Source organism: Mytilus galloprovincialis, chromosome 6 (assembly GCF_965363235.1).
Source record: "Mytilus galloprovincialis chromosome 6, xbMytGall1.hap1.1, whole genome shotgun sequence".
Classification (NCBI taxonomy): domain Eukaryota; kingdom Metazoa; phylum Mollusca; class Bivalvia; order Mytilida; family Mytilidae; genus Mytilus; species Mytilus galloprovincialis.
The window spans coordinates 18,757,990-18,785,660 of NC_134843.1; the positions used below are offsets into that span (position 1 = coordinate 18,757,990).

Sequence of the window (27,671 nt, forward strand, 5' to 3'; positions counted from 1 at the left end):
GATGGTAAACCACTAACATGAGGTTCTAATTTTTATTTTACACCATATTCAGATTTCGACAATTGATGTCTTTTCAGTGATGTTAGGGATCGAAACAGTATTTGGAAGGCCATATAATTTACCTCAATTTTAATAGGATAGACTCTTAAATTTTAAAGAGTCGAAATAGGCCATGATGAACGGATCATATAAACTCACGGAAGGAAAATATAATACAAGTCCAAACGAAATATATATAAACAAATCTAAATTATAAGCAATGTTCAAACCTATGATTGCATTGGATAAAAACCGCAATTTTTATACGTGTGCATGTAAAACAAATTTCGTTGAATAGCACAAACAACATTTTCTAAAAGACCAGAAGAGTGAAAAAAGTATATTTTAACAAAACGCATTTGACTAACAAGTGAGATGTTTTGCTTCATCACAAAACCGTGTATATCAAAGTGAGAGGTTTAGCTATATAAAATCAGGTTTAACTTCTACCATTGTCCAATATTCTAACTAGGGGCAACCGGAACAGTTTTTCAAATAGCGATAAGCATAGAACTTCTTTTATACCTGGGAGTTAACAGCATATCTATATAGATCTATAATTATGTTCCTCATTATATCGACAAAATGTGTGAGCAAAAAACAGACATTATATACTAGATGTCAAAATTTGGGTACAGCAGTCAACATTGTAACAGAATCGCAACTTACTTTTCACTTCAGTCAACTTAAAAAACGACAGGCGAATTATGGACCGGAATTATATCGATTCAGTATGGAGCTTGGTTTTAATTTTACAGCACTTGATTGGAAACCACCAAACAAAAAGTCAATCAAGGGCATTTAAATATGTTTAATCTGGACAGATAATCGCCTTAGGCTTTAGTCTGTAAATGACCTGAATGACAATCAATATGGGGGATGAAGCAACCCTAAACCGTATCTTAAATGGATGCTTTGATGACCTACCAAAGCAGGAACACACTGCAGTCTGTGTGTTCTTCAGTTCTACATTTACTGGTAAAATGTCTTTAGGATTGTATATGGATTGAATAAATCTGGAAAATTTGTATGATTACCCCATTGAAAAAGTTATCAAGTATTTAAATCTAATTAGTATTTAAACTGTCAATGAATTGATCGAGACTGATCAAATTGTCTCCCTTGAACTTTGAAGAGGAGAGGGAATTTTTAAAACTGCTTAATTACTTCTGGTGTTTGAGTCAATTTTTGGTGGTATTGCTGTGGATCTGTTAAACAAGATATAAGTCGTCACTAATTCAGATAATTATGTAAATTATATTTGCTTATAGTCTTACTATACAAATCTTTGCTTACAGATATAATACATTAAGGGATCACTAGAACTTGGAGAGGCACTGTTCTGCAAATAATAGCATTTAGGTCACAAATTCAATACACACATATCAACCACAGCAGTGAGGGGGAATAATGATAGATATGGGCTCTGTCTGTTTTTCACACTTTATTGCTTATGAGATAAATTGATTTTAAATGTCAGACCTGATTCCAAAAAAGACTGAACATGTACAATGTACAAATGTAAATTTGTCATTATTTTGGGAAATGGAAGTTTAAAAAAAAAAAAATATTAATTCTTTAGTGACAAGATAAAAGAAGGAAAGATCATTGAAATTCTCATAACTTATCATTTTGAAGTTGAGCTCATGAATATATTTTAATGAATTCTTTGATGGAAATCAGTGTTCTCCCCAGGCCCTTAAAGGACCACGGGCCCGCGATGTATAATTTTCTGCCGCGGTGGTATCGTTCTTGCCGCGATGTATAATTTTTTTCCGTGGTGCTAAAGTTTTCGGTAAAAAAATCGTATTAAAATCGGTAAAGTTTCAGATGACTTAAACTTTACATCAAAATTGACCAGTTCTTACCAGTTTAATCCAGTATTGACAAGATGATTGTTTACACCACGTGATCGATTTACCGGTTGAGGTTAACCTTGATCTGTTGATGATTGGATTTAATCGATGTACAGGATTCTTTTGTGTTTTAATTAATTAAGAGATCATAATTTAAATAACAGACTTGTGAGGGACAAGCAGACATTTGTTAATGAACCCTATTACGCCAGTCTCAAGTCAAAATAATTTGCCTTTTAGGAATTAATTGTGGAGTTACTTCCCCTGATTTTGCTAATTACAAATAAATGCTCCTCACATATAATTTCTCATTGCAAATAAAAATAAAGTACAAATTGAATGCAAAATTATATTAGAATGTTACATTAAGGATGAAAACATTCTTAGAACATACCAACAAAAATGTTTTGCAAATTATTTTTGAGAATCATACCATTATTGATGCACAGACATATTATAATAAATGGGTAATTTATACAATGTTAAAATTATTTGACTGTAACAGGTCTAAAAAGCCTACTGCCACAACTCTAATACATTCCCATGCAGGACTAAAGCTAGGGATGAACCTTGTGAATAGAAAACTCTTTAAAAGTACTCTCCATGTCTGTAACAAAGTATTAATCATAAAAACAAATTTGTTGTTGTCTAAAAGAATCAGATCTAAAACTATGGAAAATAGCTTTTAATTTACTGAAGGTTCTGTATCAAAAATCTTGTTCAAAGTTCATTGTTATGGGGAATGTGTAGTGTAACTACAAGTATCGGGACAAAATGGCTTGATCAAAATATAAGAAGTGACTTTAGCTTAAAGACTAATTGTGCTTTCTTTTATTTATTCTTCAAAGATATTAAAGTATACAAACTGTTTATTAATTTACTTTTTCTACCAATAATTTTCTGACCCAAAGTCCTACAACACAGTTCCACAGTAAACAAAACAAAGGCAAACAGGTAATGACAAAAAATAACAAGAAAAAAAATAAGCGACGCAAAGCGACACAAAATACTGTAAAATTCATTTCGTCACGCGTTACCCTGGTGCTATCCAAAAATCCTGGGGAGAACACTGGAAATAATCAAACTGATAATCCTGCAAATATTTTATTTTTAATTGAAAAATTAGAACATATTCTAAGATTTGAGTTGAGTTATGCAATAAATTGAGTAAAAATGAATGGACTGCTTTAATCCCAACATGAATAGATATAAAAAAGAAGATGTGATATGACCTGCTACAGAAGCCAACTACTTTAAAATCTTGATAGATGGTAACTAATCATTCATAATTATGATTTTAGATATGACTGTGGAAAAAAACTATCTGATGAAACATAGTGTACATAAAATAAGGGAGTACTGCTTTAAAAAAGGTCTTGATTTTCAGGTATGTATATTGTTTGATGTTCTCATACTTCAGTTTTCTTGAAGCATTTGGCATTTAATTAATTTATTATTACGACACACCAGTTTGATACATTTTATTATGGTATGCACTTACCCAGATGTCCAATGGTAACCTTTTGTAAATTATCTCCATGCAGTGAATTCAAGCAAGTGTTCACAGATCTTGGACTTTACTGTAGCTTATATACTAAACTTTTGCAAAGTTTATTAATTCCATTATAGAAATAAGCTCTTAAATTCCAAAATTTCACATTCTTGTTCTTTGGTTTTTGAAATTGTATTTTTCAATGGCAATCATATTACCTCTTCTGATTGTTATAATGCTGACATTAGAAGTACTGTAAATTCAGAAATTATTGCAAGGATTTTATGAATAATTCGACAGAGTATCCCAGAATAAGAACTCACATTCTGATATTTGATACATGCATTGTGTATATATCTGAACACAGTTTATCCTGAAACCACAATAATAAAACAACTCGCATTTTTGTCCATTCTTTAAAAATTACAATTATAATAAATACATGCATAACATGCAATAATTTCTGAATTAACAGTTATTTTTATTATAGGTAGTAGACTATTGTTTGGGAGTGAAGGACGAGGCATCGGTAGATCATAGTACAACAGATCTTATTTTAGAAGAAGTGGAAGTATGTAAGAAAACATCCAGAGGACCATATTTTGTGGTAAGTAAATAGAAATTAATATAAAAAAAACGCCAAAAAAGTAAGCACCATACATGTTATAGACCAAAAGTATTTTCAGCTGTATATGCTCATGGATTTTTAAAAAAGGCAGTTTTTTCACCTGCTGATCTGCCATAGAAGCCACCTTCTTTAATAAACTGTAAACCAAATTTTATTTGTATTAAACAGACAAGTTTATACCTTCTTGAACAGTTTGAAACTGCTACATTGTACTTAAGAAGTAATTGAAAACCCTGATAAGATGATGATCATAGGGGCAAACAAAAACATTAAGGCAAAGCAAAGGCATACAACACCACACCAAAATTAAGTAAAAAAGACAACAGTCCAAAAAACACCTAAAACTGAGAATGAACTAATGTGCTCCTGAAAGGGTGAGATGTTTCAGCTTATGTATTGGCATCAATTGTGTTGTTGATGACAAGTAAACATTTAGTTATATGATACATTTTTAATCAGAATCCATGAAGTCACAATGATGGAGAGGAGGAGGGGACTGTGGTTTAAGACAAGTAGAACATATCATCATTTGATGTGATTACTTCAACTCAACTATCATTTTTCTGGGTTCAATAACTTCCTTATGAACGGTAACCTTCTATCCGGAAAATCCATATAGGAATAACAACAATGGAAATCATGACATTTAAATACTTAATGAGGAAATAGGTTTGTGGGATTTAAACAAATGGAGATGTCAAATGTTTTAGTAAGACAGCAACCCAACAAATATTTGGTAAAAAGACAGGAAGAAGTCATCACATGGCTTTGATTAAATCAACTCTCTTTATAGTATGGAAAAATTCATATACAGAGTAAAAAACAGTTTTATTTATATTAATTAGAATTATTGTATTTTAGTTCTTTCTTGGTGACAAGTATGGGCTTCGTTCATTACCAAGCAAGATTGAAGCTACAGAATACAAAACCTTATACCGTATAGCAGCAAAGCTTGATTATGATACAATCTTGCTGAGTAAATGGTACCAAAGGGATGATAATGCCGAACCTGCTGTTTTCTGCCTTCAACCAATCATAGATATCCTTCCTAACTATAACAACGAGGATCCTGGGAAATCCTCCCAGTCTCTTAGAGATAAGGTAATCTTCTGTTATAATGTTTCTCAACAAGTTGCTTTAAATTTATCATAAAAAAATATTTGCTATTTTGGCGCATGTGTAAAAGAGGGACGAAAGATACCAAAGGGACAGTCAAACTCATAAATCTAAAACAAACTGACAACGCCATGGCTAAAAATAAAAAAAACAAACAGAAAAACAATAGTACACACGACACAACATAGAAAACTAAAGAATAAACAACACGAACCCCACCAAAAACTAGGGGTGATCTCAGGTGCTCCGGAAGGGTAAGCAGATCCTGCTCCACATGTGGCACCCATCGTGTTGCTTAAGTGATTACAAATCCGGTAAATAGTCTAATTCGGTAGGTCATATTCATGAAAGGGAAGGGGATTGTAGTTACGACGAAAGGAACATATCCGATATCATTTGTGAAACGGTTATTCCATAACGGTCAACCAACTCGTGATGGCGTCCGTAAAATTTACGAAGGGATGATTTCAACTTCACCATTTGGAACTCTTGTAATATGATATATCTTGCTAACATTTTTTTTTCTCCAAAAGTGGCTTAATCTCATTGGCACTCATCGTCTTGTATCTAATAACAATTAAAGTTAAAACATTTTTTGTGCCTGTCTCAAGTCAGGAGCGTTTGGGCTTGGTACACATTTCTATTGAGGGGCCAGCTGAGGCTCACCTCAGGGTGCAGGATTGTCTTGTGCATTGAAGACCCATTGGAGGGCTTCGTCTGTTTTCTGCTCTTTGGTCATATTGCAATCTCTTTGACATGTTCCCAATTTCAATTCTTAATTTTATTCTTAACCTAAATTTAAGGGGCTTAAAATATTATAATGGAATTTAAAATTGTCGAAATTTATAAAAGATTGGTAAACACTTTGTGAAGATATCATTGCAGTAATATACAGTGACAGTACTTTAATTCGTGGATACCAATTTTCGTGGTTTGATCAAGAGTTACATGTTCCTGGGTTTTTTTAAATTTGTGGATTTTAGTTTTATATAAAAAAAAAAAAGAGTCAAGAATTGAAGCCCTTAGAAACAAAGATTACAAATTGTCGTAATTGAAAAAAATTACAAAGTAAACATTTAAATTGTTGGACCTGTGTAAATCATGATTAACCCGAGATCAAGTGATCAACAGATTAAAGACCATCAGAGGCCTTAACATGTCACAGAGAAAACAGTAACATTAACAAATGATATAAATGTACTTTGAATTGTAAAATAAATTCTTATCAAAAGCAAGCCCAGCAGGAAATTATTATTTCCTTTACAAGAATTATGAGGATATGAAGTGAACACTTCATCATAGCAGATCATCACCGGAAATCTGACTTTCTTTAAAAATCAAAACTTGTACAATTTAGGTTTTTAAAGATTAAATTAGTATAAAACTGCCTGCAGTTGTAGTTCATAGTGCATTTGCCCTGAGACTACTATTATAGTAGTATAAGATTAGCCTATATTCAATGTATTCTATATCATATCCGTAGTCAAACCTAAATGGGGATCTTTCCATTCCATGTCTTGATTTGGATAACAATTGTTATATTTCTTTGGACACTTAATTTTGTGGATAAAGTCGTCCATGAAAACCACAAAAATTGGTTCCCCATGAATAAACGTACTTTCACAGTAATCTATGTCCAAAGAGTAATATAATCTATGTTCTACATGCTGAAGGGAGATAATCACTTGATCAATTATCACTTTATTCTCTTTTTAAGGATCGCAAAGAATGGGATAAAGTTAGTGAAAAATTGATGACATGTTTACGAGGCAGTGCTGACAAGGCTTTAGAGGAGAATCGGATTTCAAAAGACCAACATTTAAAGTACTTTTACTCAGGTATATCTACTTTATTTATTCAATATGCACATTAGTTATTTTTGAATAGTTTAAAGTTTTAATCTGAAGTTCATTAGTATTACATTTTCATAATTTCCATGTTATTCATTGAATTTTTGTTTCAACCAGAAGATATATGGAATACCGGTATGGTTTTCACCTGATAGAATTATAATGGTATAAAACATTTCTATGTTTCCAAAAGGGACAGGTATAATAGCATTGTTTATAACACAGTTTCGGAGAAATTCTGTTACAAGGAACAAATATATGCTTGAGCTGGCTGATTTATGTTTAATTATTTTTGCTAGTTGTTGTATTCCTTTGTTATTGACTAATAAATTAGTACCAAAAAACTATCCTGACATATAGGGAATTCCCATGTGCATTTAAGGGGAGTTCATACAGTTTCACATTGTATCTTAATTTTTGTGATTTTGACATTTGTTATAAATGGAAAGGAGGTCATAGAAAAACAATGAAATAGAACATTAGGTTATTGTAGTTTTTATCTAGAAAAATTAGCTTAAAAAATGTGAAGTTAAGTTTATTTTTTTTTACCACTAAACCAATATTATAAGATTAACATTTTATTAAGAGAACCATGGTGTAGTGGTTATAGTGCATCAGACTACTAACACAAAGGTTCCTGGTTCGATTCCCGACCGGGGTGAAAATTTCAGGGACTGAATTTTTGGCTCTCCCTTGACACCATTTGTGAGTATGGTCTTGAGGAAATGATTATAGTCCGTTGGGTGGGGACGATAAATGGCTAACTCGTATTAAGAAAGAGCCATATCTCTTGCAGGTTAAAGACACCCTTGTAGATTTCGAAAAAGAGCAGGCTAATGCCGCTACAAGGCAGCACTCGCACACGCAAAGTGGAAAGGGATTAATATAAGTTGAAAAACTTGTTTCTCAATCCACATATATGTTTAAATGAAATATTATAAGATTGAAAATAGCCAAATTTGATGAATAATTTATACCATTTTATATTTTTGTTCTGTTTTTAGAATTCAATATAACAACTTAAAAACATATAGTATTTAACAATGGGACATGAATTGTTCATTGTTTCAGTTATATCCCAATTTTATTTGCTCACCCCCTTTTTTATATATCTTGAATGGGTATGGTAGTTAAAAAAACAACATGTGAACAGTTCTCATTGTATATAATGTTGATGTTACAAAAGTAACCTTAGTTACAGTCTGTGAAAGAATAACGACTAATCCATGACACTTATAAGCACTCAAGGATTTACTTTTCAGTTTATAGATATAAGAAGATGTGGTATTAGTGCCAAAGAGACAACTCTCTATCCAAGTCACAATTTGTAAGTGTAAACCATTAGTCCATTATAGGTAAAAAGATGGTCTTCAACAAGGAGCCTTGACTCACACCAAACAGCAAGCTGTAAAGGGCCCCAAAAATTACTAGTGTAAAACCATTCATATCTACGGGAAAACCAACTACTGGTAAATGGATAGTTTTTACACTGGGAAGTACATATATAATGATGAAAGATGTATTTACCTTCATTGTTTAAAGTATTTTACTGATAGATGTACGTACTGAGTTTTTTTTTACAGTTAACATTTGAATACAGTCTAGACTATTTCAGCATAAAAAAAAAATTGTAAAGTATTTCATAGAACACAGTGCCTTCCTTGTAATTGAAACATTATTCAGTGTTTAAGCGTAATGTTGACCTCAAAATGTCCATTCATCAGTAAAATATAGAAATATGATATAAAATTCTAACATTTTTTTCAGATACTATTCTTGCAGAAGCTAATATGTCTTTTTTTCATAACATTCTTTGATATATAATAAACATTTTGTCTTTGCTGTTTTTATTCAGTTTTGGAGGCAGAAGCATTGGCAGGAATTATAAAAAGTGATAATACCAGAAACAGGGTCTTGGTACATTTCAGAACATTTGGAGATTTAAATAAAGATGATGAAATAGCAGGTATGTTAACAGTATAGATGTATTGACATTCTTTAGTTCATAATGTCAGAGGAGTAAAAAGTTTTTATGGTGCTAGTAGTACCTACAAAAGCTTATAACCATTTAACCTTATTTTTATAGCGAACACGCCATAAAAGTAAGATTGCCTTTTTGGTCAAGCTTCAAACATCTATTTTTTACAACTTTAAGTGGCAAATGAGCCTTAATTATTCATCGTCTTTTGTCAATCTCATTTTGTAGGTACCATTCTGATTACATGAAGTTAAATAATTATCCTTAATGTTATTTTGACAAAAATATATTTTTGCTTCATACATGAAGTGGGGTTCCCCAATCATACCCCCTTGTATTAAAGTACCCTGGTATAACATATATATGCTTCAAACATCTAGGTTCATACTTAAATGCTTAATCCAAAGTACATTTATTGGAAATTCAACACCATACTTAAAGAAATATGTAAAAAAGATATATATAGATTTCTGCAATTTCCCAAAGGATTCCCTTTGCGGCTTAAACTTTGACACTTTTACTATGAAGTTTCGTGAAAAAAATATATCCAGGAATGGAAAGTTGATATGCATTACTATTTTATTCAAAGGTCAAAACAGGGCTGGGTTGCATATTTTCACCATTTATATGCCCTGAACTTGTCAGAGTTTAAACTTATACTAAAATTATGTACTACCCCAACCTATACTTTTTGCCTATTTCAGAATTCATTTTGCACCCAATTGTATGTTTTATACGGGTAACAGTCCCAATAATGTCTCTTTGAGATGAAACATAGAGAGCATATCTAGGAACATGTACGTTAACAAATTAACATGTTTATGAATATTTTATATCTCCCAAAAAGAGGTATGGTTTGAGAAACAGCTGTATTTCCAAAGTGCAACCTATAAATAAGAAATCAATGCTTTTAAACAAAATTATAAAAATTAGTGCAACAATTAACAACAATTGATGAGTTAGTGAGACTTGAGGTCATCATTTTATGTCATGTCTCTTTCAGGAAAATTTACGGATCTAGAGAAAAAAGATATGTATCCTGGTCAAATGGAAGTCAGCAACAAAATAGATCTAGAAGCTAAAATAATGAGGGAAAACCTTAAAAAGAAAGTAAAATCAGTTCTTCATCCAAATATGATGAGAAAAGACATTTTGTATTGGACACGCAATGGTATAGACCCTAACAATGAGGATCACAAGACGTACCTCATTAATCTTGATAAGCATTTTGAACGTACCATTATAAACATGATAGATAATACAATGAAACATACTAGTTCAAATGAAGATGATTTGCTAGTGGAGGAAATACTTCATCATTTGTTGTTTGGGCAGAAGGAAATAAAAAAATTCTGTGGACGAGAAGAAATTTTAGAAGAAATAAGGGAAAGAATGAGCTATTGTCATGGTAACGAAGATGATGAAAAGTCGATTCAAAATGAAAATAATAAAAACAACAATTGTCTGGAGGTAAAAAGCAAAGAAGATGAATATTTCGTAACTGTTAAAGAAGGAATGAAAGAAAGTGCTGCGGAATGTAAGGATAAGGGTGTTATATATACATACGGAGATATAGATATGGATGAAGATTCTGATCCAGAGAAGAACCAAAAATTAGAACTTATAAAGTCATGTGACCTGATGGAGTATTGTCGTCCTGTAATATTGTATGGAGAATCTGGCTCTGGCAAGACAGCAATAATGGCAAAAGTAGCTGAGTTATCAAAGTCATTGTTCCCAGGGTGTTCTACTATAATTAGGTTTCTCGGTTCTTCCGTTGGATCTTCCACATTACGTGGTGTCTTGTGTAGCATTATCAGACAAATATGTAAAATCAGTAACATAGCACTGCCATCATTCCTCGACCTCCATGGGGATTTCATGTATGTCACATTATTCTTTGAATCATTGCTCAATAGATTTGAAAGTTCACAGAAATTAGTTATCATGCTTGATTCGATTAACCAGTTATCCAGTCATGACCATGCTTATCTCATGAACTGGCTTCCACTTAAGCTGCCTAAAAACATCCATCTTGTTGTGTCTATGATGCCAAAAGCAAATGAATGTCTTCAAAATATCCAAAACAGATTCCCTTTTCAGCTGCAATTCATTGAAGTTCCAATTCTGCCATTAGATGCTGCTGATTCAGTTATTACGAAAATATGTCAGCAGAAGAATAGACGAGTGACAAAGCCCCAGAAACGTCATATCCTACAATTGTTTGGAAAATGTGGGAAACCTTTGTATTTAAAAATTTTGACAGTCAGAGCTCTCCAGTGGAGATCCTTTACAGATGTCCAAGACTTTAAGGTTGGGCCTACTCTGCAGGCAGCTATAAATCTATTCTTTGATGAACTAGAGAAGAAGTATGGTACAGTTGTTGTTGAAAAATGTTTTGGTAAGATTGTATGCTTATTTTTAAAATTTTACCTTCAGGGCCGTAACTACATTGAGGCAAATGAGGCAAATGCCTCATGTTAGAAATTTAAAAAAAAAAAAATGAAACAAAAGATTGTCTTCATATCAAATTGTTTTCACGGAAAGTGTCTTGCAAGAAGCAAGTTCTCTTCACTCTCAGGTGTCCCCTGGATGTTTTTCGTTATCCATGTTTCTATTTTCCTTTTAGTTTTCAGAGTTGATGGTCTATTGTTGTACTTCTGTGTCCCGGGTGTGTCTTTTGTTCATTTATTGTCCTACTTTATGACTATAGCCTGAGTGTTGATTTTCATTTGTGAAAGTGATTTTGCAATGCTGCATGTACACCGATGTCCAGACATTGTTCGAGAAAATATTTTAAGAATATACAATGCTTCTCCAGACACAAAACAATGGTTCTTTCTGCATGGATAATTAAAATTTATATCAAAGAATACACAACAGGTTTTTTTTTTTTTGTAAATAAAACTAGATAGCTGACATGGTTTGAATTAATAAATAATTTGAAAAAAAAAACCCAACAAGGTATTGCCATATATGACCTTTTACATTGAAGGGTTAAACTTGCATTAAGTCGTGTTGAAACCCTTTAACAGAAAATAAAGAAATATGGAGTACACATTCACAGGACCTAATCGTACACAAACTCAATGCATAGAAAAGATACAAATGATCAATGGTCAAAGTTTTTGTTCCTGTTCTCCATCTTGATAGTTGCTGGAGGGTCTTCAACAACAATACTTTAAAAGAATCATTAATACCGTAAAACAAGATGAAGATTGTCCCTCGTGTGGACTTAAGCAGTACTAGTACTTAAAGTATAATACTGAACTGTCACTATATTTAAATCTTGTAATAAAAAAATCACAAAAGTCTAAGCACAATACAAGACAAGAACAGACAGATAGATCCGGTATAGTAATAATTATGAGAATTGCGAATTTTGCTTTATCGTACATATCGGTCTCTTAATGTTTTCTTTAGAAACCTTAAAGTCTTAAATTACAATGAATCTATGTTTTTGCTTTGGGACCAGAATATTGTTGAAAAAAAATAGCTAAAAATTAATTAAACCGTTTCAATGCAAGAAAGCGTCTGGGAAACGCTCAGAATGCACGATTTCGCGTTATTTTTCTCAGAGCTTCTGGGGGCCTTAAGCGGCCCCCAGACCTCTCGCCAACAAAATTTTGCCTCACTATTAAAACAGGCTAGTTACGGCCCTGACCTTGACTTCATAAATTGATTATTTAAACATTTAGAGAGTTATTTATTTAGGTTTGCTTATGCTTGTAGCTCATGGCTGATGTCTATGACAGGACTCTAAAAAAAGCATACTGTGGATTATTTATTTTTCGTTGGTGATGAATAAAAAAGTTCACTAAATTACAGATTTTCTAAGGGCTTAGTATGCAAAGATTGGCAAAACCAGGAAATCAAATATCCATGAAAAAAGTTTTCCCAAAAATTAATTCCCACGAAAATAAATGGATCCACAGTATATTTATACTAAAATATAATAAAGTAAGCAAAAATATTAAGAAGGCAATTACAAATCATAAGTTGAAATAAGGCAGACAGCACAAAAAAAAAAAGAAAAGACATAAAACAACAGTCATTGAAACCCCAACAAAGAAAAAAATTAAGCACCAAAAATGCAGATTTTATTTGATAGTCAACTGTTTTTGCAATTGATTTTACTGTTTGATGCTGAAAATAAATAAATTTGGTTAATTTAATTTTTCAGACAATGATGTTTTTTAAGATAAAGGCAAATCATGCTTACTGAAATATATTTGTTTATATTTTAGTCTTTTTAAGTGCTAGTAAGGAGGGTTTGAGTCATGCTGAGTTAGAAGATATATTATCATTGGATGACGAGACTCTACAGAACATCTATCTATCACACTTACCTCCTGACCCTGACAATATACGGATCCCATCATCTCTAATGTCTCAACTCATCAAAGATACCAAGGAATATATGTTACCACTGAAATCTGGAGGAAAGAATGTCATCAAATGGTACCATAGACAGTTTGAGGAGGTCAGTCATATTAGACTCTATGCGCTAAAAATCACAAATAGCCATGCAAATTAGTTTTCCTTGGATGAAAACTAGTTCAATCTTAACAGATAGAGCAAAGCTCCAGAAAAGAAGCAGTTTTAAAACAGTGCTACATAGATAATATATGAAATCCAATCATAACACTTGCTGTAGGGATTTTCTTGTCATAGCTTTATAAGGGCAAAGCAGCCTGAACACAAGATTTGCCAGTATTATCATCCTGACATACATTATGCAAATTTTTCATAAATTTAATTATTTTTTTTAAAATCTTTTGTTTATTTTGTTCTTTACTGTTTTAAAACTTGTTGTCATGTGATGAACTTTTGGAAAACATCCAATCAGATAACCTTTAAAAACTAACTACTCCTTTTCACAGTGAAATTGAATTTGAATATATGTTCCGGACCATATGAGTATTTGGACCATATGCGTATACTCATATGGACCATACGCGTATGGTCGGACCATATGAGTATAACACTCGTTTGGTTATTAACGGGCCGGACCATATAGGTATGTTTTTTTTTTTAATTCATTATACAAGTTTCAATAATACAAAAACTTAATCTTAAAAAACAATGATGGTTACATGACAATGTATTATTTTTATAATTCAAATACTACTTAAAAATTAAATATTGATGCCATAGTTAGTTTATATCGCTAATTACATTCTTGCATGTAGACTTGGGGTGACATTTACTTCCAACTGGTATCATAGCTGTTTTGCATTTGCAAGTCTTGGTTGTGCTTGATCCTTTTCATTTACAACTTTTGTTTGCGAGTGAAAAGCTAGCCTTTTTGTAGCTGCGGTGATACTGAGGTCTTGGGCCAATCCGATATGTCGACGGTATTTTTAAGAAGCTCTAGATCTCAAATATCGTATGATGACTGCAATACACCATACTCACAAGATAACTTAAATAAACTGTTACTTTCCAGTGACTTTTTGTGTAACAGTTCATTACGAAATTTTTGGAATTTATTTTTTTATTATAGTTTTGACAAGTAAGTAAAATTAACTTTGTGAAGATTCTTATTTTTATTTAGCTAATCGTTTTATTATTATATAATAATAAAATAACCTATATGATACTAGCGTCTTTTTAATGATTGGTCATACCATATGAAGAGTTTAGAAGTATTAAAAGTAAACTGTAACAGAGTGTTAATTACCCAGACCATATGAGTGTATACCCATATGGTCATGACCATACGCGTATGGTCCAAATACTCATATGGTCCGGAACATGTACAATATATACATGTACTTTCATAACATTTTTTATGTTTAAAGAAGTAAACTTTGTGATCAAGGATTTGCAATGCTTTTATTTTCTAGATCTCAAAGAAAAGATACATGAAGAACAAAGATGAAGCAAGTCTTCATATGACCCTGGTGGAATACTTTAGTGGAACATGGTTCAACAAACCCAAGCCTCTTAAAATCACACAGAAAAGGAAAGTTTGCTATTCATCATCAAAACGTGGGGTTCCAGACCAACCTCTTTACTTCAGTCCTTCCCAATGTAATGTGAGAAAGCTGATAGAATTACCCGACCATCTGATCAAATGTCACATGTTTAAATGTTTCCATGATGACATAGCCTGTAGTTTTAAGTGGCTATATGCCAAGTGTAAGTTCGTTTCTGTTTCAAGTATGGTTGAAGATTTGAAAATGGCGCTGGCTGAAATGGACACAGCAGGGGATATTGATAACACTGTGATATATAATGACATCAAAACTGTTCATCAGATGTTATCTGCTGGTAGTGAAGATATCAGGAAAGATAACTCTCATTTGGCAATACAGGTAATAAATGGGAGCATATAGTCGGAACCCCCCCCCCCCCCTTTACTCTGGGTTAGGAACACACACCCCTTCCACCCTTTTTAAAATGGCTGGATCCACCCCTGCTTTGTAATTGGATATGTGTCCAATTTAAGCACTTTAATAGCTTTGTATCAGAGGCTCATTAAGTCCCTTGTTTGTAAAAAAAAAAAATATTTTGACATGCATGGAATCTTCCAAAATTTAGGCATTTACTCACCCTTTTTTAAAAATCCTGGATATGCCCATGCTTAGCAAAGTATGTATTATTATGACAGGGTCTCCAACCCAAACTTTATATTAGTAATAACAAAGAATTTTATTTAATTGTAATAGCAATATATTGTCATATAAAACCATATACATGTACTACATGTACTAGAAATTGTTGATTAAATAAATTGAGGATAGTATCAGACATGATTGTCTCTCCTCATCAGGTGTTTTCAAAAATCATTTTTACAGAAAAACAATCTTGATATGAAAGAATTGAAAGTGCAGCTGTAAACATCCAAGAATAATTCTCCATTACATATAAATTCAAAAATTAAGATATATATATACAATATTTTAGAATATATATTTCAGAAGAATTGTTAATAATAAAGAGAATCTCAATTTGAAAACATAAAACTTTAGCTCAAAACTTATAAATCTTTTTGGGTTAATATTTTATGGTTTGAAAAAAAATTATCTGTTTTTAATTTTCTATAGCACTAGAATTCCTTCTTTTTCTTCAGATTCTTGGGCAATTTGGTTCATCATTTTATAGAAGTTCTAGTTTGAGGAAACTTGTAGTAGAAACAAAAGAATGGTCAGATAGCTGTAATATTGCCTTGTTACTTCCCTTGGATCAATGTCTCAATTCTCCAGATGGTTACATGAACTTTTTAATCAGGGCTCAAGTATGGATGCCAACAGGAGGTAATAATAGCATTTGTAATCATGAAAATTTATTAATTTTAGAAAGAATTTTTTTTAGCTCCAACAATTTTCATTATTGCTTCAGCTAATTGAAAGAAGGTAAAATTTCATTGTAAGGTCCATGTTTGCAGATGTTCATGTGAGTAGAATGTCTAGGTTCATTGAGCTGTTCAAGACGCTTAAGTGAGAAAACATGTTCCTTTTGAAAAAAACAGACAGTTTTCTTGATGCTTTGAAACATTGTTATCATACGGCTACATTTCTTTAGACAAGAATTTGTTAACACCATTCAATATCTCCACACATTTGAGTATAATTTGGCCGTTTTCCATCTTTTTTCTGTAAAGCAATCTTATTTGAATATTTTAGTTGATGTTTGGAAACAATATGGTGAAATGGTCTATCTTGATGAAAGCAACGGCATGTTAACTGTCGTAGAGGTTCTCAAAGATGGGTCACATGACTATTTGTCCAGATTTGACACAAATGATGATTGGTCTACAGCATTTTCCAAAAAGTTGGAACATAAAAATACCACATCTATTCATCAACCAAGTAACAGCAGGTAATGATAAAACTAGAAACTTATTGTTTAGTCAGTTGAGGTCATCTCTAGTTGTCTCACTTGACGGAGTCAAAAAGCAAGACATAGGTATGCTGTTTCCGGTGTCAGTTTACATGTATTAGTTTGTGTTAAAGGTTTGTTTAAAGGGAACTACTGATGATAAGTCAATGGTGTTTGGTATGCAGTTGTATTAGCATTGGCACATCTCATTTCAATGGAGATTTTTTAGCTATGCACCTTCAGTCATGGTTCATTGACTTTGAATATTTGCAAAACTTACATGTTAAAGTGTTGCATAATTTAATTTTAACATTTGCATTATTGAAATTACAAAATAAGCGAGCCATATCTCTGCGATAACAGATTATTTTAGATGGGATTTGTATTTTACACATTACTAACTTTAGTTTAATTTTGCATGTAAGTCCACTTTTAAGCAAACTAAATACATAGAGGGATTTCTTTAATTTCATATTAACTTAGTTTTCATACTCATTTATGGCTTCTTTCCCATAATTTTACCAATGAACAGAAAGAGACTAAAAGTAACCAAGACAGCAGTCCAACAACACATGGATGCTAAAAATTATGAATCAAGTGTTCATATGTGTGACATAGTATGATGTTTTCATAACCTGATGTTAAATACCCATCAATCTGGTGATTTGTCTATTTTAAAGTAATTTTTTCTCTAAATATTGGAAGCACTGGTAATGAAATGAAATCAATGTTTTGAAAGTAGTGCTGAACATACAATCATGTATAAGCTTGCACTCATTTGTTATAATATTGTCAATTCAGAAATAATTGCGTGCATTTAATATTGGGATTTTGTCTTTTTAGACTACGGTAAAATGCTATTTTAATTTTTGTGATATTGAAAAATATCCTGTTTAATTCATTTACAGCCGATTTCATTGAGTGTGTAGCCAAAGGTCATATCTTTGGTTAGCTTGCTTGTTAGCTGAACTGTGAATTCATTATTAGGTCAGGTATACTACCCTCCCTTTAAAGAAGCCTAGTCCAACAAACAGATAGATTGGTTATCTGTTGGACTAGTCTACTCTTACAGGAGGGTAGTTTACCTAACCTAACAATGACTTCACGGTTCAGCTAACAAGCAAGCTAACCAAAGATATTACTTTTGGCTACACACTCAATCGAATCCGCTGTATAATATTTCAAAATGCGAGTTCAAATTATTGTGATTATAAGTTAACCCTGTTGCATTTTTCGCAATAATTAAAACATCTCAATAGTTTCTGAATTAGAGTAGCAAAAAATCATCTGTAAATTTAATTTTCTGTTACAGATTCATAATTCTTAGACACTCAGAGAAGGATGGACATTATGACAAGTTACTTAGGTCTGATACACTTGCTGAAGTCAATATATCTGACCAGACCCAATGTATAACTGCATCTGATAAATATGTGGTGTACTCTACTAGTAAGATATATAATACAGTAATGCAATAAAAGGGTTGCACATCTTCGTGCTATATTTTGATCAGCTATAAATATTGTAAATACACTTTGATTCTTTTTTTGTTTGTTTAGTTACTATCCTAATTTGTGTTGCATTAAAAAGGCTGATAAGCATAATGTTTGAAGATGAAAAGTAATCATGAATGCTTCACTTTCAAGTTAGTGATTTGAAATCCTCCATTGATTCATGATTATTTATTAGCCAGCATAAACTGTAATGAAATTTGATTATCTCTAAAATAGTGACATTATTTTTATTTTGGGGGGAGGGTTTTGTATTTTTTATGTTCTTTTTAAAGTCATGAATTTAATTGTGTACTTAGATATGTTCCTTTTTTTTCAGTGAACAAGGTCAATGTATGTATAATAGGAGAAAACATGGTTGCTTTGTCTGTTATTAAATCTCTGGAATTGGATGGAGGTAAAAAAGTTCAACATTTACTGCTGTCCACTGATAGCAGATATCTTGTAGTATTTTTTACACTATGTGTATTTGTTTTATCATCTGAAACCCTTGAAATATTATACACAGATAAAGCAGAATCCAGTGACACGATATCTATACCAACTCATCCTACCATTGCTCATATTACAGAAAACAACATACTTTTCTACAAAGGTATTGGAGTTGGAAGACACAACAGCATTTGCATGTTTGACCTTGAAAACAGTAAAGAACTTCATGCCATATGTCATTCACAGAAATCTCCTCCAAAATTCATCTCGCATCACCCATCACACAAATATACAGCAATTGTCACAGATAAAAGATGGTTTATTCATGATTGTGAGAATGGAAAATTAGTGTCTGAATGTCCACAAGATCATTGTGGCGATGATGGGGTGGCCTGTATGCAGTTGTTTGGATCAGATAACATATTTGCTGTGACCACTCCTTCAAATGTGAAAATTAATGATATAACAATATTTTATTGTGGCAATATTGCGAGTCCATTGCAAGAAGTTGTGCCTTTTCTGTCATTGAAGGGTCATAGTAAGGAAATAAACCAGCTGCTTTTAACGACGGATGAGAATACTTTATACTCAGCATCCCAAGACTGTACCATCAGAGTTTGGAACTTTGAAAAAGTTATCACTGACTTCCATGCCAAATACTTGAAACAAGATGATATGTTTGATTCAGAAAGAGCCATTGAAGATTACAACAGTCAAAAACAAGTTTGTTCAACCAATGCTGTGAAGATCAGTTGGTAAGATTTCTTACTCAAACTTAAAGATCATCTTTCTTTAGTAGCAATGTGTAGATGCTTCTTGAAACATAACAATACAAGACTTACAAAGGCCAGAGGTTTCTGTCTTAGGACAGGTCAGACACACCAGACCAAAAATGTATAAATTAAGTTGCTTCCAGAGAAACAAATATTTGATATAAAAGGTACAACTTATCTACCATCAAACATGAGTGCTATATTACAAAAGTTTTATCACAAATACCAAACTGCAAGGTAAATTCATAAAGAGTAATTACAGACAAAACAAAAATAGCCATGTTTGTCAAAAAAAAAATCGAAGTGTTAGGCAAAGCTGCATATTTGCTTTATTTACACAGGGAACTGTATATTTTTTTTCTTTTCAGTGACAGTAAGACAGTATTCTTAGGCAAGTCCAATGGACACTTTACTGTGAAGGATTTAAGCACTGGTGAATGTATACATGAGCAAGATTATCAGAAAAGCATCAAAATGTTGCTAACATCAAAAAGTGGTAAAGAGATTATTCTGATCCCAGAGACAGAGGATGACATAATAATTCTAAATTCTAGAACATGTAAGTACTGGAATCACTATTCTTTAAACATAATGTGTCCAGTTACTTGGTCATGTCAACTGGAGGACAACTTGCTAGAATGGCTGTTCTAGCTAGTTCTGCTTGCCTGGAGGGCTATTGAAGCTGGTTGCCTATAAGGCCTAAATTAAAATATTGTTTGTTTGCCCTTTTCCGACCCTATGTTTTGAAACAGGGTAGGTAGGTAGGTAAAATATTTTATTTTTTTCCCCAAAAAAATAAATTGGCTCGGTATATTATTTGTCATGGGTAGGCAGGTAGGTAAAATATTTTATTTTATAGATACAAAATCTGCATAATGTCATTTTTTTGTCCGTTTCATTTTGCAAATAAGTTTTCCGCTGGGACTATTAGTTTTGAAAAAAAAATATATAAGAGATAACTTTGTACTGGTAAGATAATGTCCGGGCAGACATAAATTACTACAATGTAGTAGAAAAAGTCCCTAGAGTGTTACAAATTTCGTGTGTGCCTTTTTTTTCAATAAAAATGCTATAAGACTTAAAACTCAATTGTCACGTATTTTGCATCACATTTATAAATGATCTGTATGGAAAACTTGGCGATTTTACTGCCAGATATTCTCCACTTTACAGGGTTTTGTCACTTTTGGTTCATGTCAGATATAAATAATTTAGCGGCATCGTTAACATAATCATTCTGATATGCGGATCACAAAAGGCCATCCCTACATAGAATACAACATCCGTTTACAAATTAGTTTGTACACGCGTAAATACTTTTGTATCAAACGAACTTTTTTGTAAATGAACCCTGCTCTTTAAGTTAAAAGGTACAGAGTAACGTACTTCATATTATGATTTCAGAAAGCGTTCAACATCGATTTCAAACACATGCTTTGAAACTTCAAATGCAAGTGTTCATGTCAAACGCTCAGGTGATACCAACGGACTGGACCTTATACGTAAAGATAAAACCCGAGGATTCCGGTAAAAAAGTTTTGAGCGTGAAATACAAATATAAGATTTTTGGTAGGAACGAAAAAATAAAATAAAATAAAATCTTGCTGGTAAATACAAATAAAAGATTTTCAGGCGGAACGAATTGATAGGGTCGGTCGGTAAAGGGCAAACAAACAATATTTTAATTTAAGCCTAACACCTGTTAAGATATTCTCCTTGCCCGAAACACCATCGAAGCTAGTTCATTTTGCCGGGATGACCATTGAAGCTAGTTCAACTTGCCTGATGGCTAAAAGAGCCTCACCTTGCATTGAAAGCCATTGAAGCCTTGCATTGTCTGAAGAGCCAGTGTATCCTCAACTTGCTTATAGAAATTGAAATGCATTATATGGAAAAAATGTTTAATATGGACATTTTTGTTTTTCGAGAAATTGATTATCAGATATTGTTATTTACCAAATTTATATATATATGCAGGATTACAGGTATCCCTTTCATTGTGCATTTTATGACGAATACATAAAAAGTGTGTATCACTGCTTATCCAAATTCTCATTTTGTTCCTAGAAATGATTACCCTCATTTGTTTTAACCTCTTATGAGAAAAAATACTTTTGAAAGATTAGAAGTGTTTATGGACACTCCCACTAACTCTCATAGCAGTACAATTGAAAGAAACAATTCTAATTAGATACAAATTTGTGTCCTTTTTATAACAACTGGGTCATAGATTCCGAAAAGGCTCTTTTGTCAAAAGTCAGAAAAATCTACTGCAATCTGCATTGGATTAACTTTAAATATCTCAGCATTGTTTTTCCATTGCATACAGAATTTTTTGAACTCCCACAAATTCAATTGATATATTTGAGTAATATGTCCTATTCAAAAGTCAATTTCTGAGAAAAGTTCAAGGTTGTTGTGATAAAGGTACTTGTAATTCTTGCAGTTTTCATTAAGTTGAGCTATATTAAGCCTATTTAGGTTAAAATTGACAAAAACAACTATTGAATTGTTTCAGATGAAGTAAAACAGAGACTGACAGTTGAATTTCCTGTTCATTCTGCTGCTGAGGCCAATGGTATATTGGTGGTTGGAAGACAAGGATTTTTATCATTTGAAACTGAAGGGAAAATATTCAACATTAAAGATGGTATGATGTTTTTTATGTTTCTTTGATATCAATAGACAATTTAGACATGTTTTCATCCTTGTGTGTCATTCAGTTATTCTGTCATTCCACAACAAACAGTTATACACATTTTTTTTGAACACCTTCAGATATCGGGCTGTCTTTTGGTATGTGAGTTAACCATGACATGTTACAGATTGAATAAAAGTTTGATTTTGCTCTGCTTAATTTTGGTGAAATTATGGACATTGGACTTTGATAAAGTGTTGAAAGTCACAGTTATTCAAACAACTTATTGATCAAGGAAATTTTTCATTAAACTCATGTTTGTCTTGAGAGCGGGATACTATCATGCATTCCACATGTGTTGTTGAAATTGCAAATTTTTTAGACTGGCCCATTCATGTCAATTGGACACATTTAGTTTTTAAATATAGAAAGCTGCTTTTGGAATTGGAATATGATATTATTGATGACTAATAATAATTTGACTAGATAGATGTATCAACTTTCATTTCTTATGAAACTTGTACACAATACTTATCACACTAAACACAGATCAGGTTCAAATTTGGATGTGATATCACTCTTACCATTCTGGAGTTATGTCCCTTTATATATGTAAGAATTGCAAGTTATGCATTATCTGTGTTCCACCAGGACACACTCTCTGTTTATTTCAATCATCAATAATTTTGTCCATGGAATTTTATGAAACTTTGAAAAAAGCTTTATTTATGGTCATAAGACAGTTTTAAAAGCAATATTTTGATTTGTTTGGTGTTGTCATTTTTCTGTTATTTACTGATTCAGTATTTGGAGTTAACCTTCAAATAAAAAATCAATTTTGATTTTATCTCTCATAGGTTCAATGATAAAAGGATATCAGCAGAAATGTTTTAATTCTCTCACTGAAGTGGCCATCAACTCAACTGGTTCAAAGGTAAGAGTTGTAAGAATTAATTCATAATATTTAGAAGATAAAATGATCTTTTCAGTTTTAAATTATGCCAGATAATTAATAAAATGTATTTAAATAGCATCTTAGATTTCATTTCTGTTGGTTAAAAATCATATAATTATTTTTCATGTAATTATGATGAATTTGCTGAAAGTAGAAATCATCTCTTTATGGTGAATCCTGTATAATACTGAATGATCATAAAGTATTGCAATGTAAATATCATGTAAGTTTCATGTATGGGTATTCATTTTGTTGTCAAATAACTGGTGAAGTTTGATGAATTCTTACCAAAAATTGTTAACAAAGGCAGGTCAAATAGATCAAATATTATAGGTGTATGTATTGTGACAAACAATTTGAAACCTTAAAATTCCCAACCAAGATTTTATATTTTGACGGCTTCCTTGATATTTTTATCTGAAATTTATTTTTAGTTAAACATCACAGTATATCTTGAATGGAAGTTATATGTTACTACGGTGTATGAATTCCAACATAGCACTTCTCCAAACACAATTACTACTTAATAGTGCTATGATTTTTGAAAACCTTTAATGAGTACAAAGTTTTATGCAAAACCATAGACAAGTGATTTAGGCTCAAAATATTTTTTTTCCAAGTACGGCTAGTGAAGTTTCTTTTTTTCAGTAGCATATGAGTCAAGTTTAATATTCAGATTTTTCATCACTTTATGGTTAATTTTTACATAGCATCCCTGATGATCATATTTACTTATAAACACTGCTTTACATTCTTTTAAAAGAGTTTGATCATAAGCAGATTTCATTCATTTCCAGGTTTAACCATTGGGTGGTATGACAGATCACATAGAAACAGGACATTCTTTCCCTTTTCTATTTAGTACTGATTGAGATTGTTTTTCCTAAAGATTCACTGTTCCTATGCATGTACCAAAATCAGTTTGTGATTGTGTATACCTTGTCTTTTATATGTATTTTTGAGTTTTGATTCCTCTTTTATTGTTTCAATATCTTCTACCTGGAACGAAATCAAGAATATCTGTTTTATATTGCAGGTTGTGTCTCACATTGATGCTTTCCCATTTGTCATACCTGTTCCAGGAGATGGTACTCAATACAAGAATCTAGCATTACAACACTCAGATGAATGTATGACCATATGTTCAGGTGTCGATGTCAGCCCTGATGATAAGTATGCCTTCTCAATATCACCAGACGGTGCTGTCCGTGTCATTAAAATGTCGGGAGAATATGCAATGAAGTTAGACACCAAATCATCTGTAACTGCAGCTACTTTCTCTCCAGATAGCAAGTATATTGTGTCGTGTGGTTTTAAAACGATCTATGTGTGGAATTTACCACAAGGAACATTAAGCTTTAAATTGAAAAAGCACAATGATTTTGTCAACACAGTCAAATTTGATCATTCTGGACGATACATCTTGACCTCATCAACAGACAAACATCTAATACTATGGGATTTGAGAAGACGAGTTACAGTATCTTCCTTTGTAGCTGATTGTCAGTTAGAAGCTCTTGATCTGTCACAAGATGCTAAGAATGTTGTGTTTGTTCCAAAAGATATTGCAGACGTTGCCATTTTGAGGTCAAACAAATTGTTGTCCAGTATGATTGAAGGAAAGCGTCGTTTGCCAATTACCTCAACACTTGTAGATGCTCAGGCAATGGCTTTATCATTCTCAAGTCAGAAACTGAGGCAAAGGGAGGCTACAAGAATAGGTTGTCAAGTCATGTAATATCGAAAGTGTCCAAAGGTTGAATTAGAAGTCTACTATAAATATTTTCATTTTGGTTTCTTTTTTGGATCTTATGATACAACTTTTCAGTTGTTTCGCTTCTTAAACATTCTTGGCTTTCAAATATATGACCTTGAGCTTTCCTGATGAAGGTGAATCCAGAAAGCACTTGTGACATATGAAATTTATATAGTGTTGTTTTTTTATTATTGATCTGAAGTTAAGTTTTCAAGAATAATTGTAAGAATCACTTTGCCTGTCTTTCAGTCTGTTGACTCTGTATGTTAATGGATCTTAGAGGACAACTCTTTCTTACTTGATTCTAACTTCTTTTAGAGATGGCATGAAGCAAAATAGTTCAGATTAGATATATGAAAGGGGAGATAACCATCTTACAGCTTTACGTAAATTATAGAATTCTTTTGGTTTTATAATGTAATATATTTATGTTTGTTTTTTGTTTACATATTTTAAATTAATACTGTTTTCTGTTATGTTGATTGCGTATGAATAAGTTAAACTTGTAAAATTACTATTTATGTAAAATTGTTTGTTAGTGTTTAGCATTATTGTATACGTTAACCATAGCATTTTAAATGCAAAAATATTTTTGAAACAAACTGTGTGAAACAGATACCCTAGAGCTATAAATAAAAGTGAACTTAAGCTTTAGCTGATTGAGTTTAAGTCAAACTGAGAGAAAAAAAGCAGATCACATGATTTATCAATAAATGTGAACTTTAGCTTTTAACTGAGTGTTATATAAACTGAATAAAAAAGATGACTTTAGTTATCAATAGATGTGGACTCAAGCCCTAGCTGATTGTAAATCATTCTGAGAGAAAAACCTAGATAACTTGAACTGTGAAGGTGTTCTGTTGACTCATTGACATGATGTATATATATAAGAAATGATACTTTACTGATCAATGTTATTTTTTGTGCTACTTATTGATAACAAATTTACTTGGCTGTTTTTGCAATAAATATGTAATATAACCTGTTGACATTCAGTTTTTTATATACAACCAGCATTGTTATATGCTTATAGTATCAGCCTGACCACGAATTACTGTTTTCTGTTGACATTACGTTTTTATGTTCTATTAACAATCAGCATTGTTATTGTTATGCACCTACAGTGTCAGCCTAACCATGTATTACTGTTTTGAGCTTCCGTTTATATTTCTTAAAAGTAGATCATGTAACAAAATAGCTTTGTAAGCTTTATGTAGAAAACAATCTAAAAATAATATTTTTGAATTTTGTATGTTTTGATGTTGTTGGGGTTTTTTTTGTGCTTTTGTTTGATTTCACAAATTGGGTTTGTTTGGTTGGTATTTGTCTGAAATATATATATATATATATATTTATAAATATTATTTGAGAGTTTGTACACTGTACACCAGTCAAGGACAGCAAATACAATGTTTTCTTTTTCCATTTGATCTTTATGGTTTTTAATTTGATGTATTTTACTGGTTTAGTAATTAAAACTTTATATTTTAGCGTATATATGTTTTATTATAAATATTTTATATTTTTGTTAATTAATTGTTCTATTATATTTTTTTATATTTGATTTATTACTGATGTGCAACAAGTTAATTATTCTTTTTTTTTATTAAAAAAGGACAAATTTACTTATTACAAGGCAAATAATCTAGGCTTGATGGAGCCTCTAGTTCATATACATGTATTATAAAGATCATTTGTTATTTTTTATACAAGAGATATATTTTATAGGTAGAAGAAGGGAGATGTGGGTGGTAAAAAAAAAGAACAAATAATAAAAGGTGAAAAGGGGCAGAGTGAAGGAAAACACCTCCACAATTTCACTCCCTTAATTATGTGTATTTTATTTTAAAAGAGATTAAAAGAGATTATGTCTAGTATTGTAGAGGAAGTAGAAAATGGTGCGATGAGGGGAACAACTTTTTAAAGAGATTTTGGCTGGTGTAGTCTTGTTATTTTATATAGTTTATATTACAACTTTTGACTGTATAGAGGCGATGGAGAAAGCAAAATTGGGTTGTCATATGGGAGAAATCCTGCCCAAATCCACCCCCTTGATTATGTGTTTAGTTTTTTAAAGAGATTTTGCTTAGTATATTGTAGAGGAAGCAGGTTAATTTGTTCCGTATATTAACTTTAAATAGGTTATATTATTTTTTTTACTGTACTAGAGGCAAGGGAGGAAACTCTCTCAATTCGAACCCACCCCCTTAATTATGTGTTATATAGATTTTATTTTTTTAAGTAATGTAAAGGATGCAGGTTTTACTTTATATAGCTTATTTTTGACTGTGATATTGTGTTTATCTGTGATACTAAGAATTGTTAACGTCTTTCAGTGCCACAGTGCCAAAATTGTAATAGGTTTTATATTCATTTTACATAATCAGTATTTATACTGTTATAGGCTTACAAGGGCAATAAAATTATTCTCATTATAATAATATACTTAGCAATACATTAAATGCACCACCAAGTTTACTTTCATTATCACACAAGTAAGCATCTTTTTACCTTTCATCTTTTAAAATTATTTAAAGAAAGTCTAGCTTTTTAGCTTTGAAATTAATTTGTATGTCTCATGAACAAAAAATTATGAAGAAATGGAAAATCTACAAAATTAAGAAAGGATCATCATTAGTCCCTTTTCTCCTATTACCCTTAAAATGGATGAAAATTACATTAAAATTCAAGGTCATTTAAAACTCCTGTAGTAGTAGTCATAGAGGTGGTAGACTAAATTGATGTGGATCAACACTATAAATTTCCTCAGATAGAATTTACTCAAACTTAAACTTTGTCTAATTTAGCATTGTTTATTCA

At 31.8% G+C, this 27,671-nt stretch overlaps 1 protein-coding gene across 1 annotated transcript; it reads left to right on the forward strand.

Annotated features, from left to right (window-relative positions):
* The first annotated feature begins 812 nt into the window (after positions 1-812).
* On the forward strand, positions 813-27,451 carry LOC143079125 (uncharacterized). The gene is made up of 17 exons (XM_076254319.1): positions 813-1,017; positions 3,197-3,282; positions 3,878-3,994; positions 4,877-5,116; positions 6,849-6,969; positions 8,837-8,947; positions 9,963-11,360; positions 13,207-13,442; positions 14,809-15,279; positions 16,038-16,221; positions 16,591-16,786; positions 18,099-18,235; positions 18,617-19,484; positions 19,871-20,061; positions 22,021-22,152; positions 22,998-23,074; positions 24,132-27,451. The coding sequence occupies exons 1-17, from the start codon at positions 900-902 to the stop codon at positions 24,831-24,833; spliced, it is 5,385 nt and encodes a 1,794-aa protein (XP_076110434.1). The 5' UTR covers positions 813-899; the 3' UTR covers positions 24,834-27,451.
* Positions 27,452-27,671: the final 220 nt, after the last annotated feature.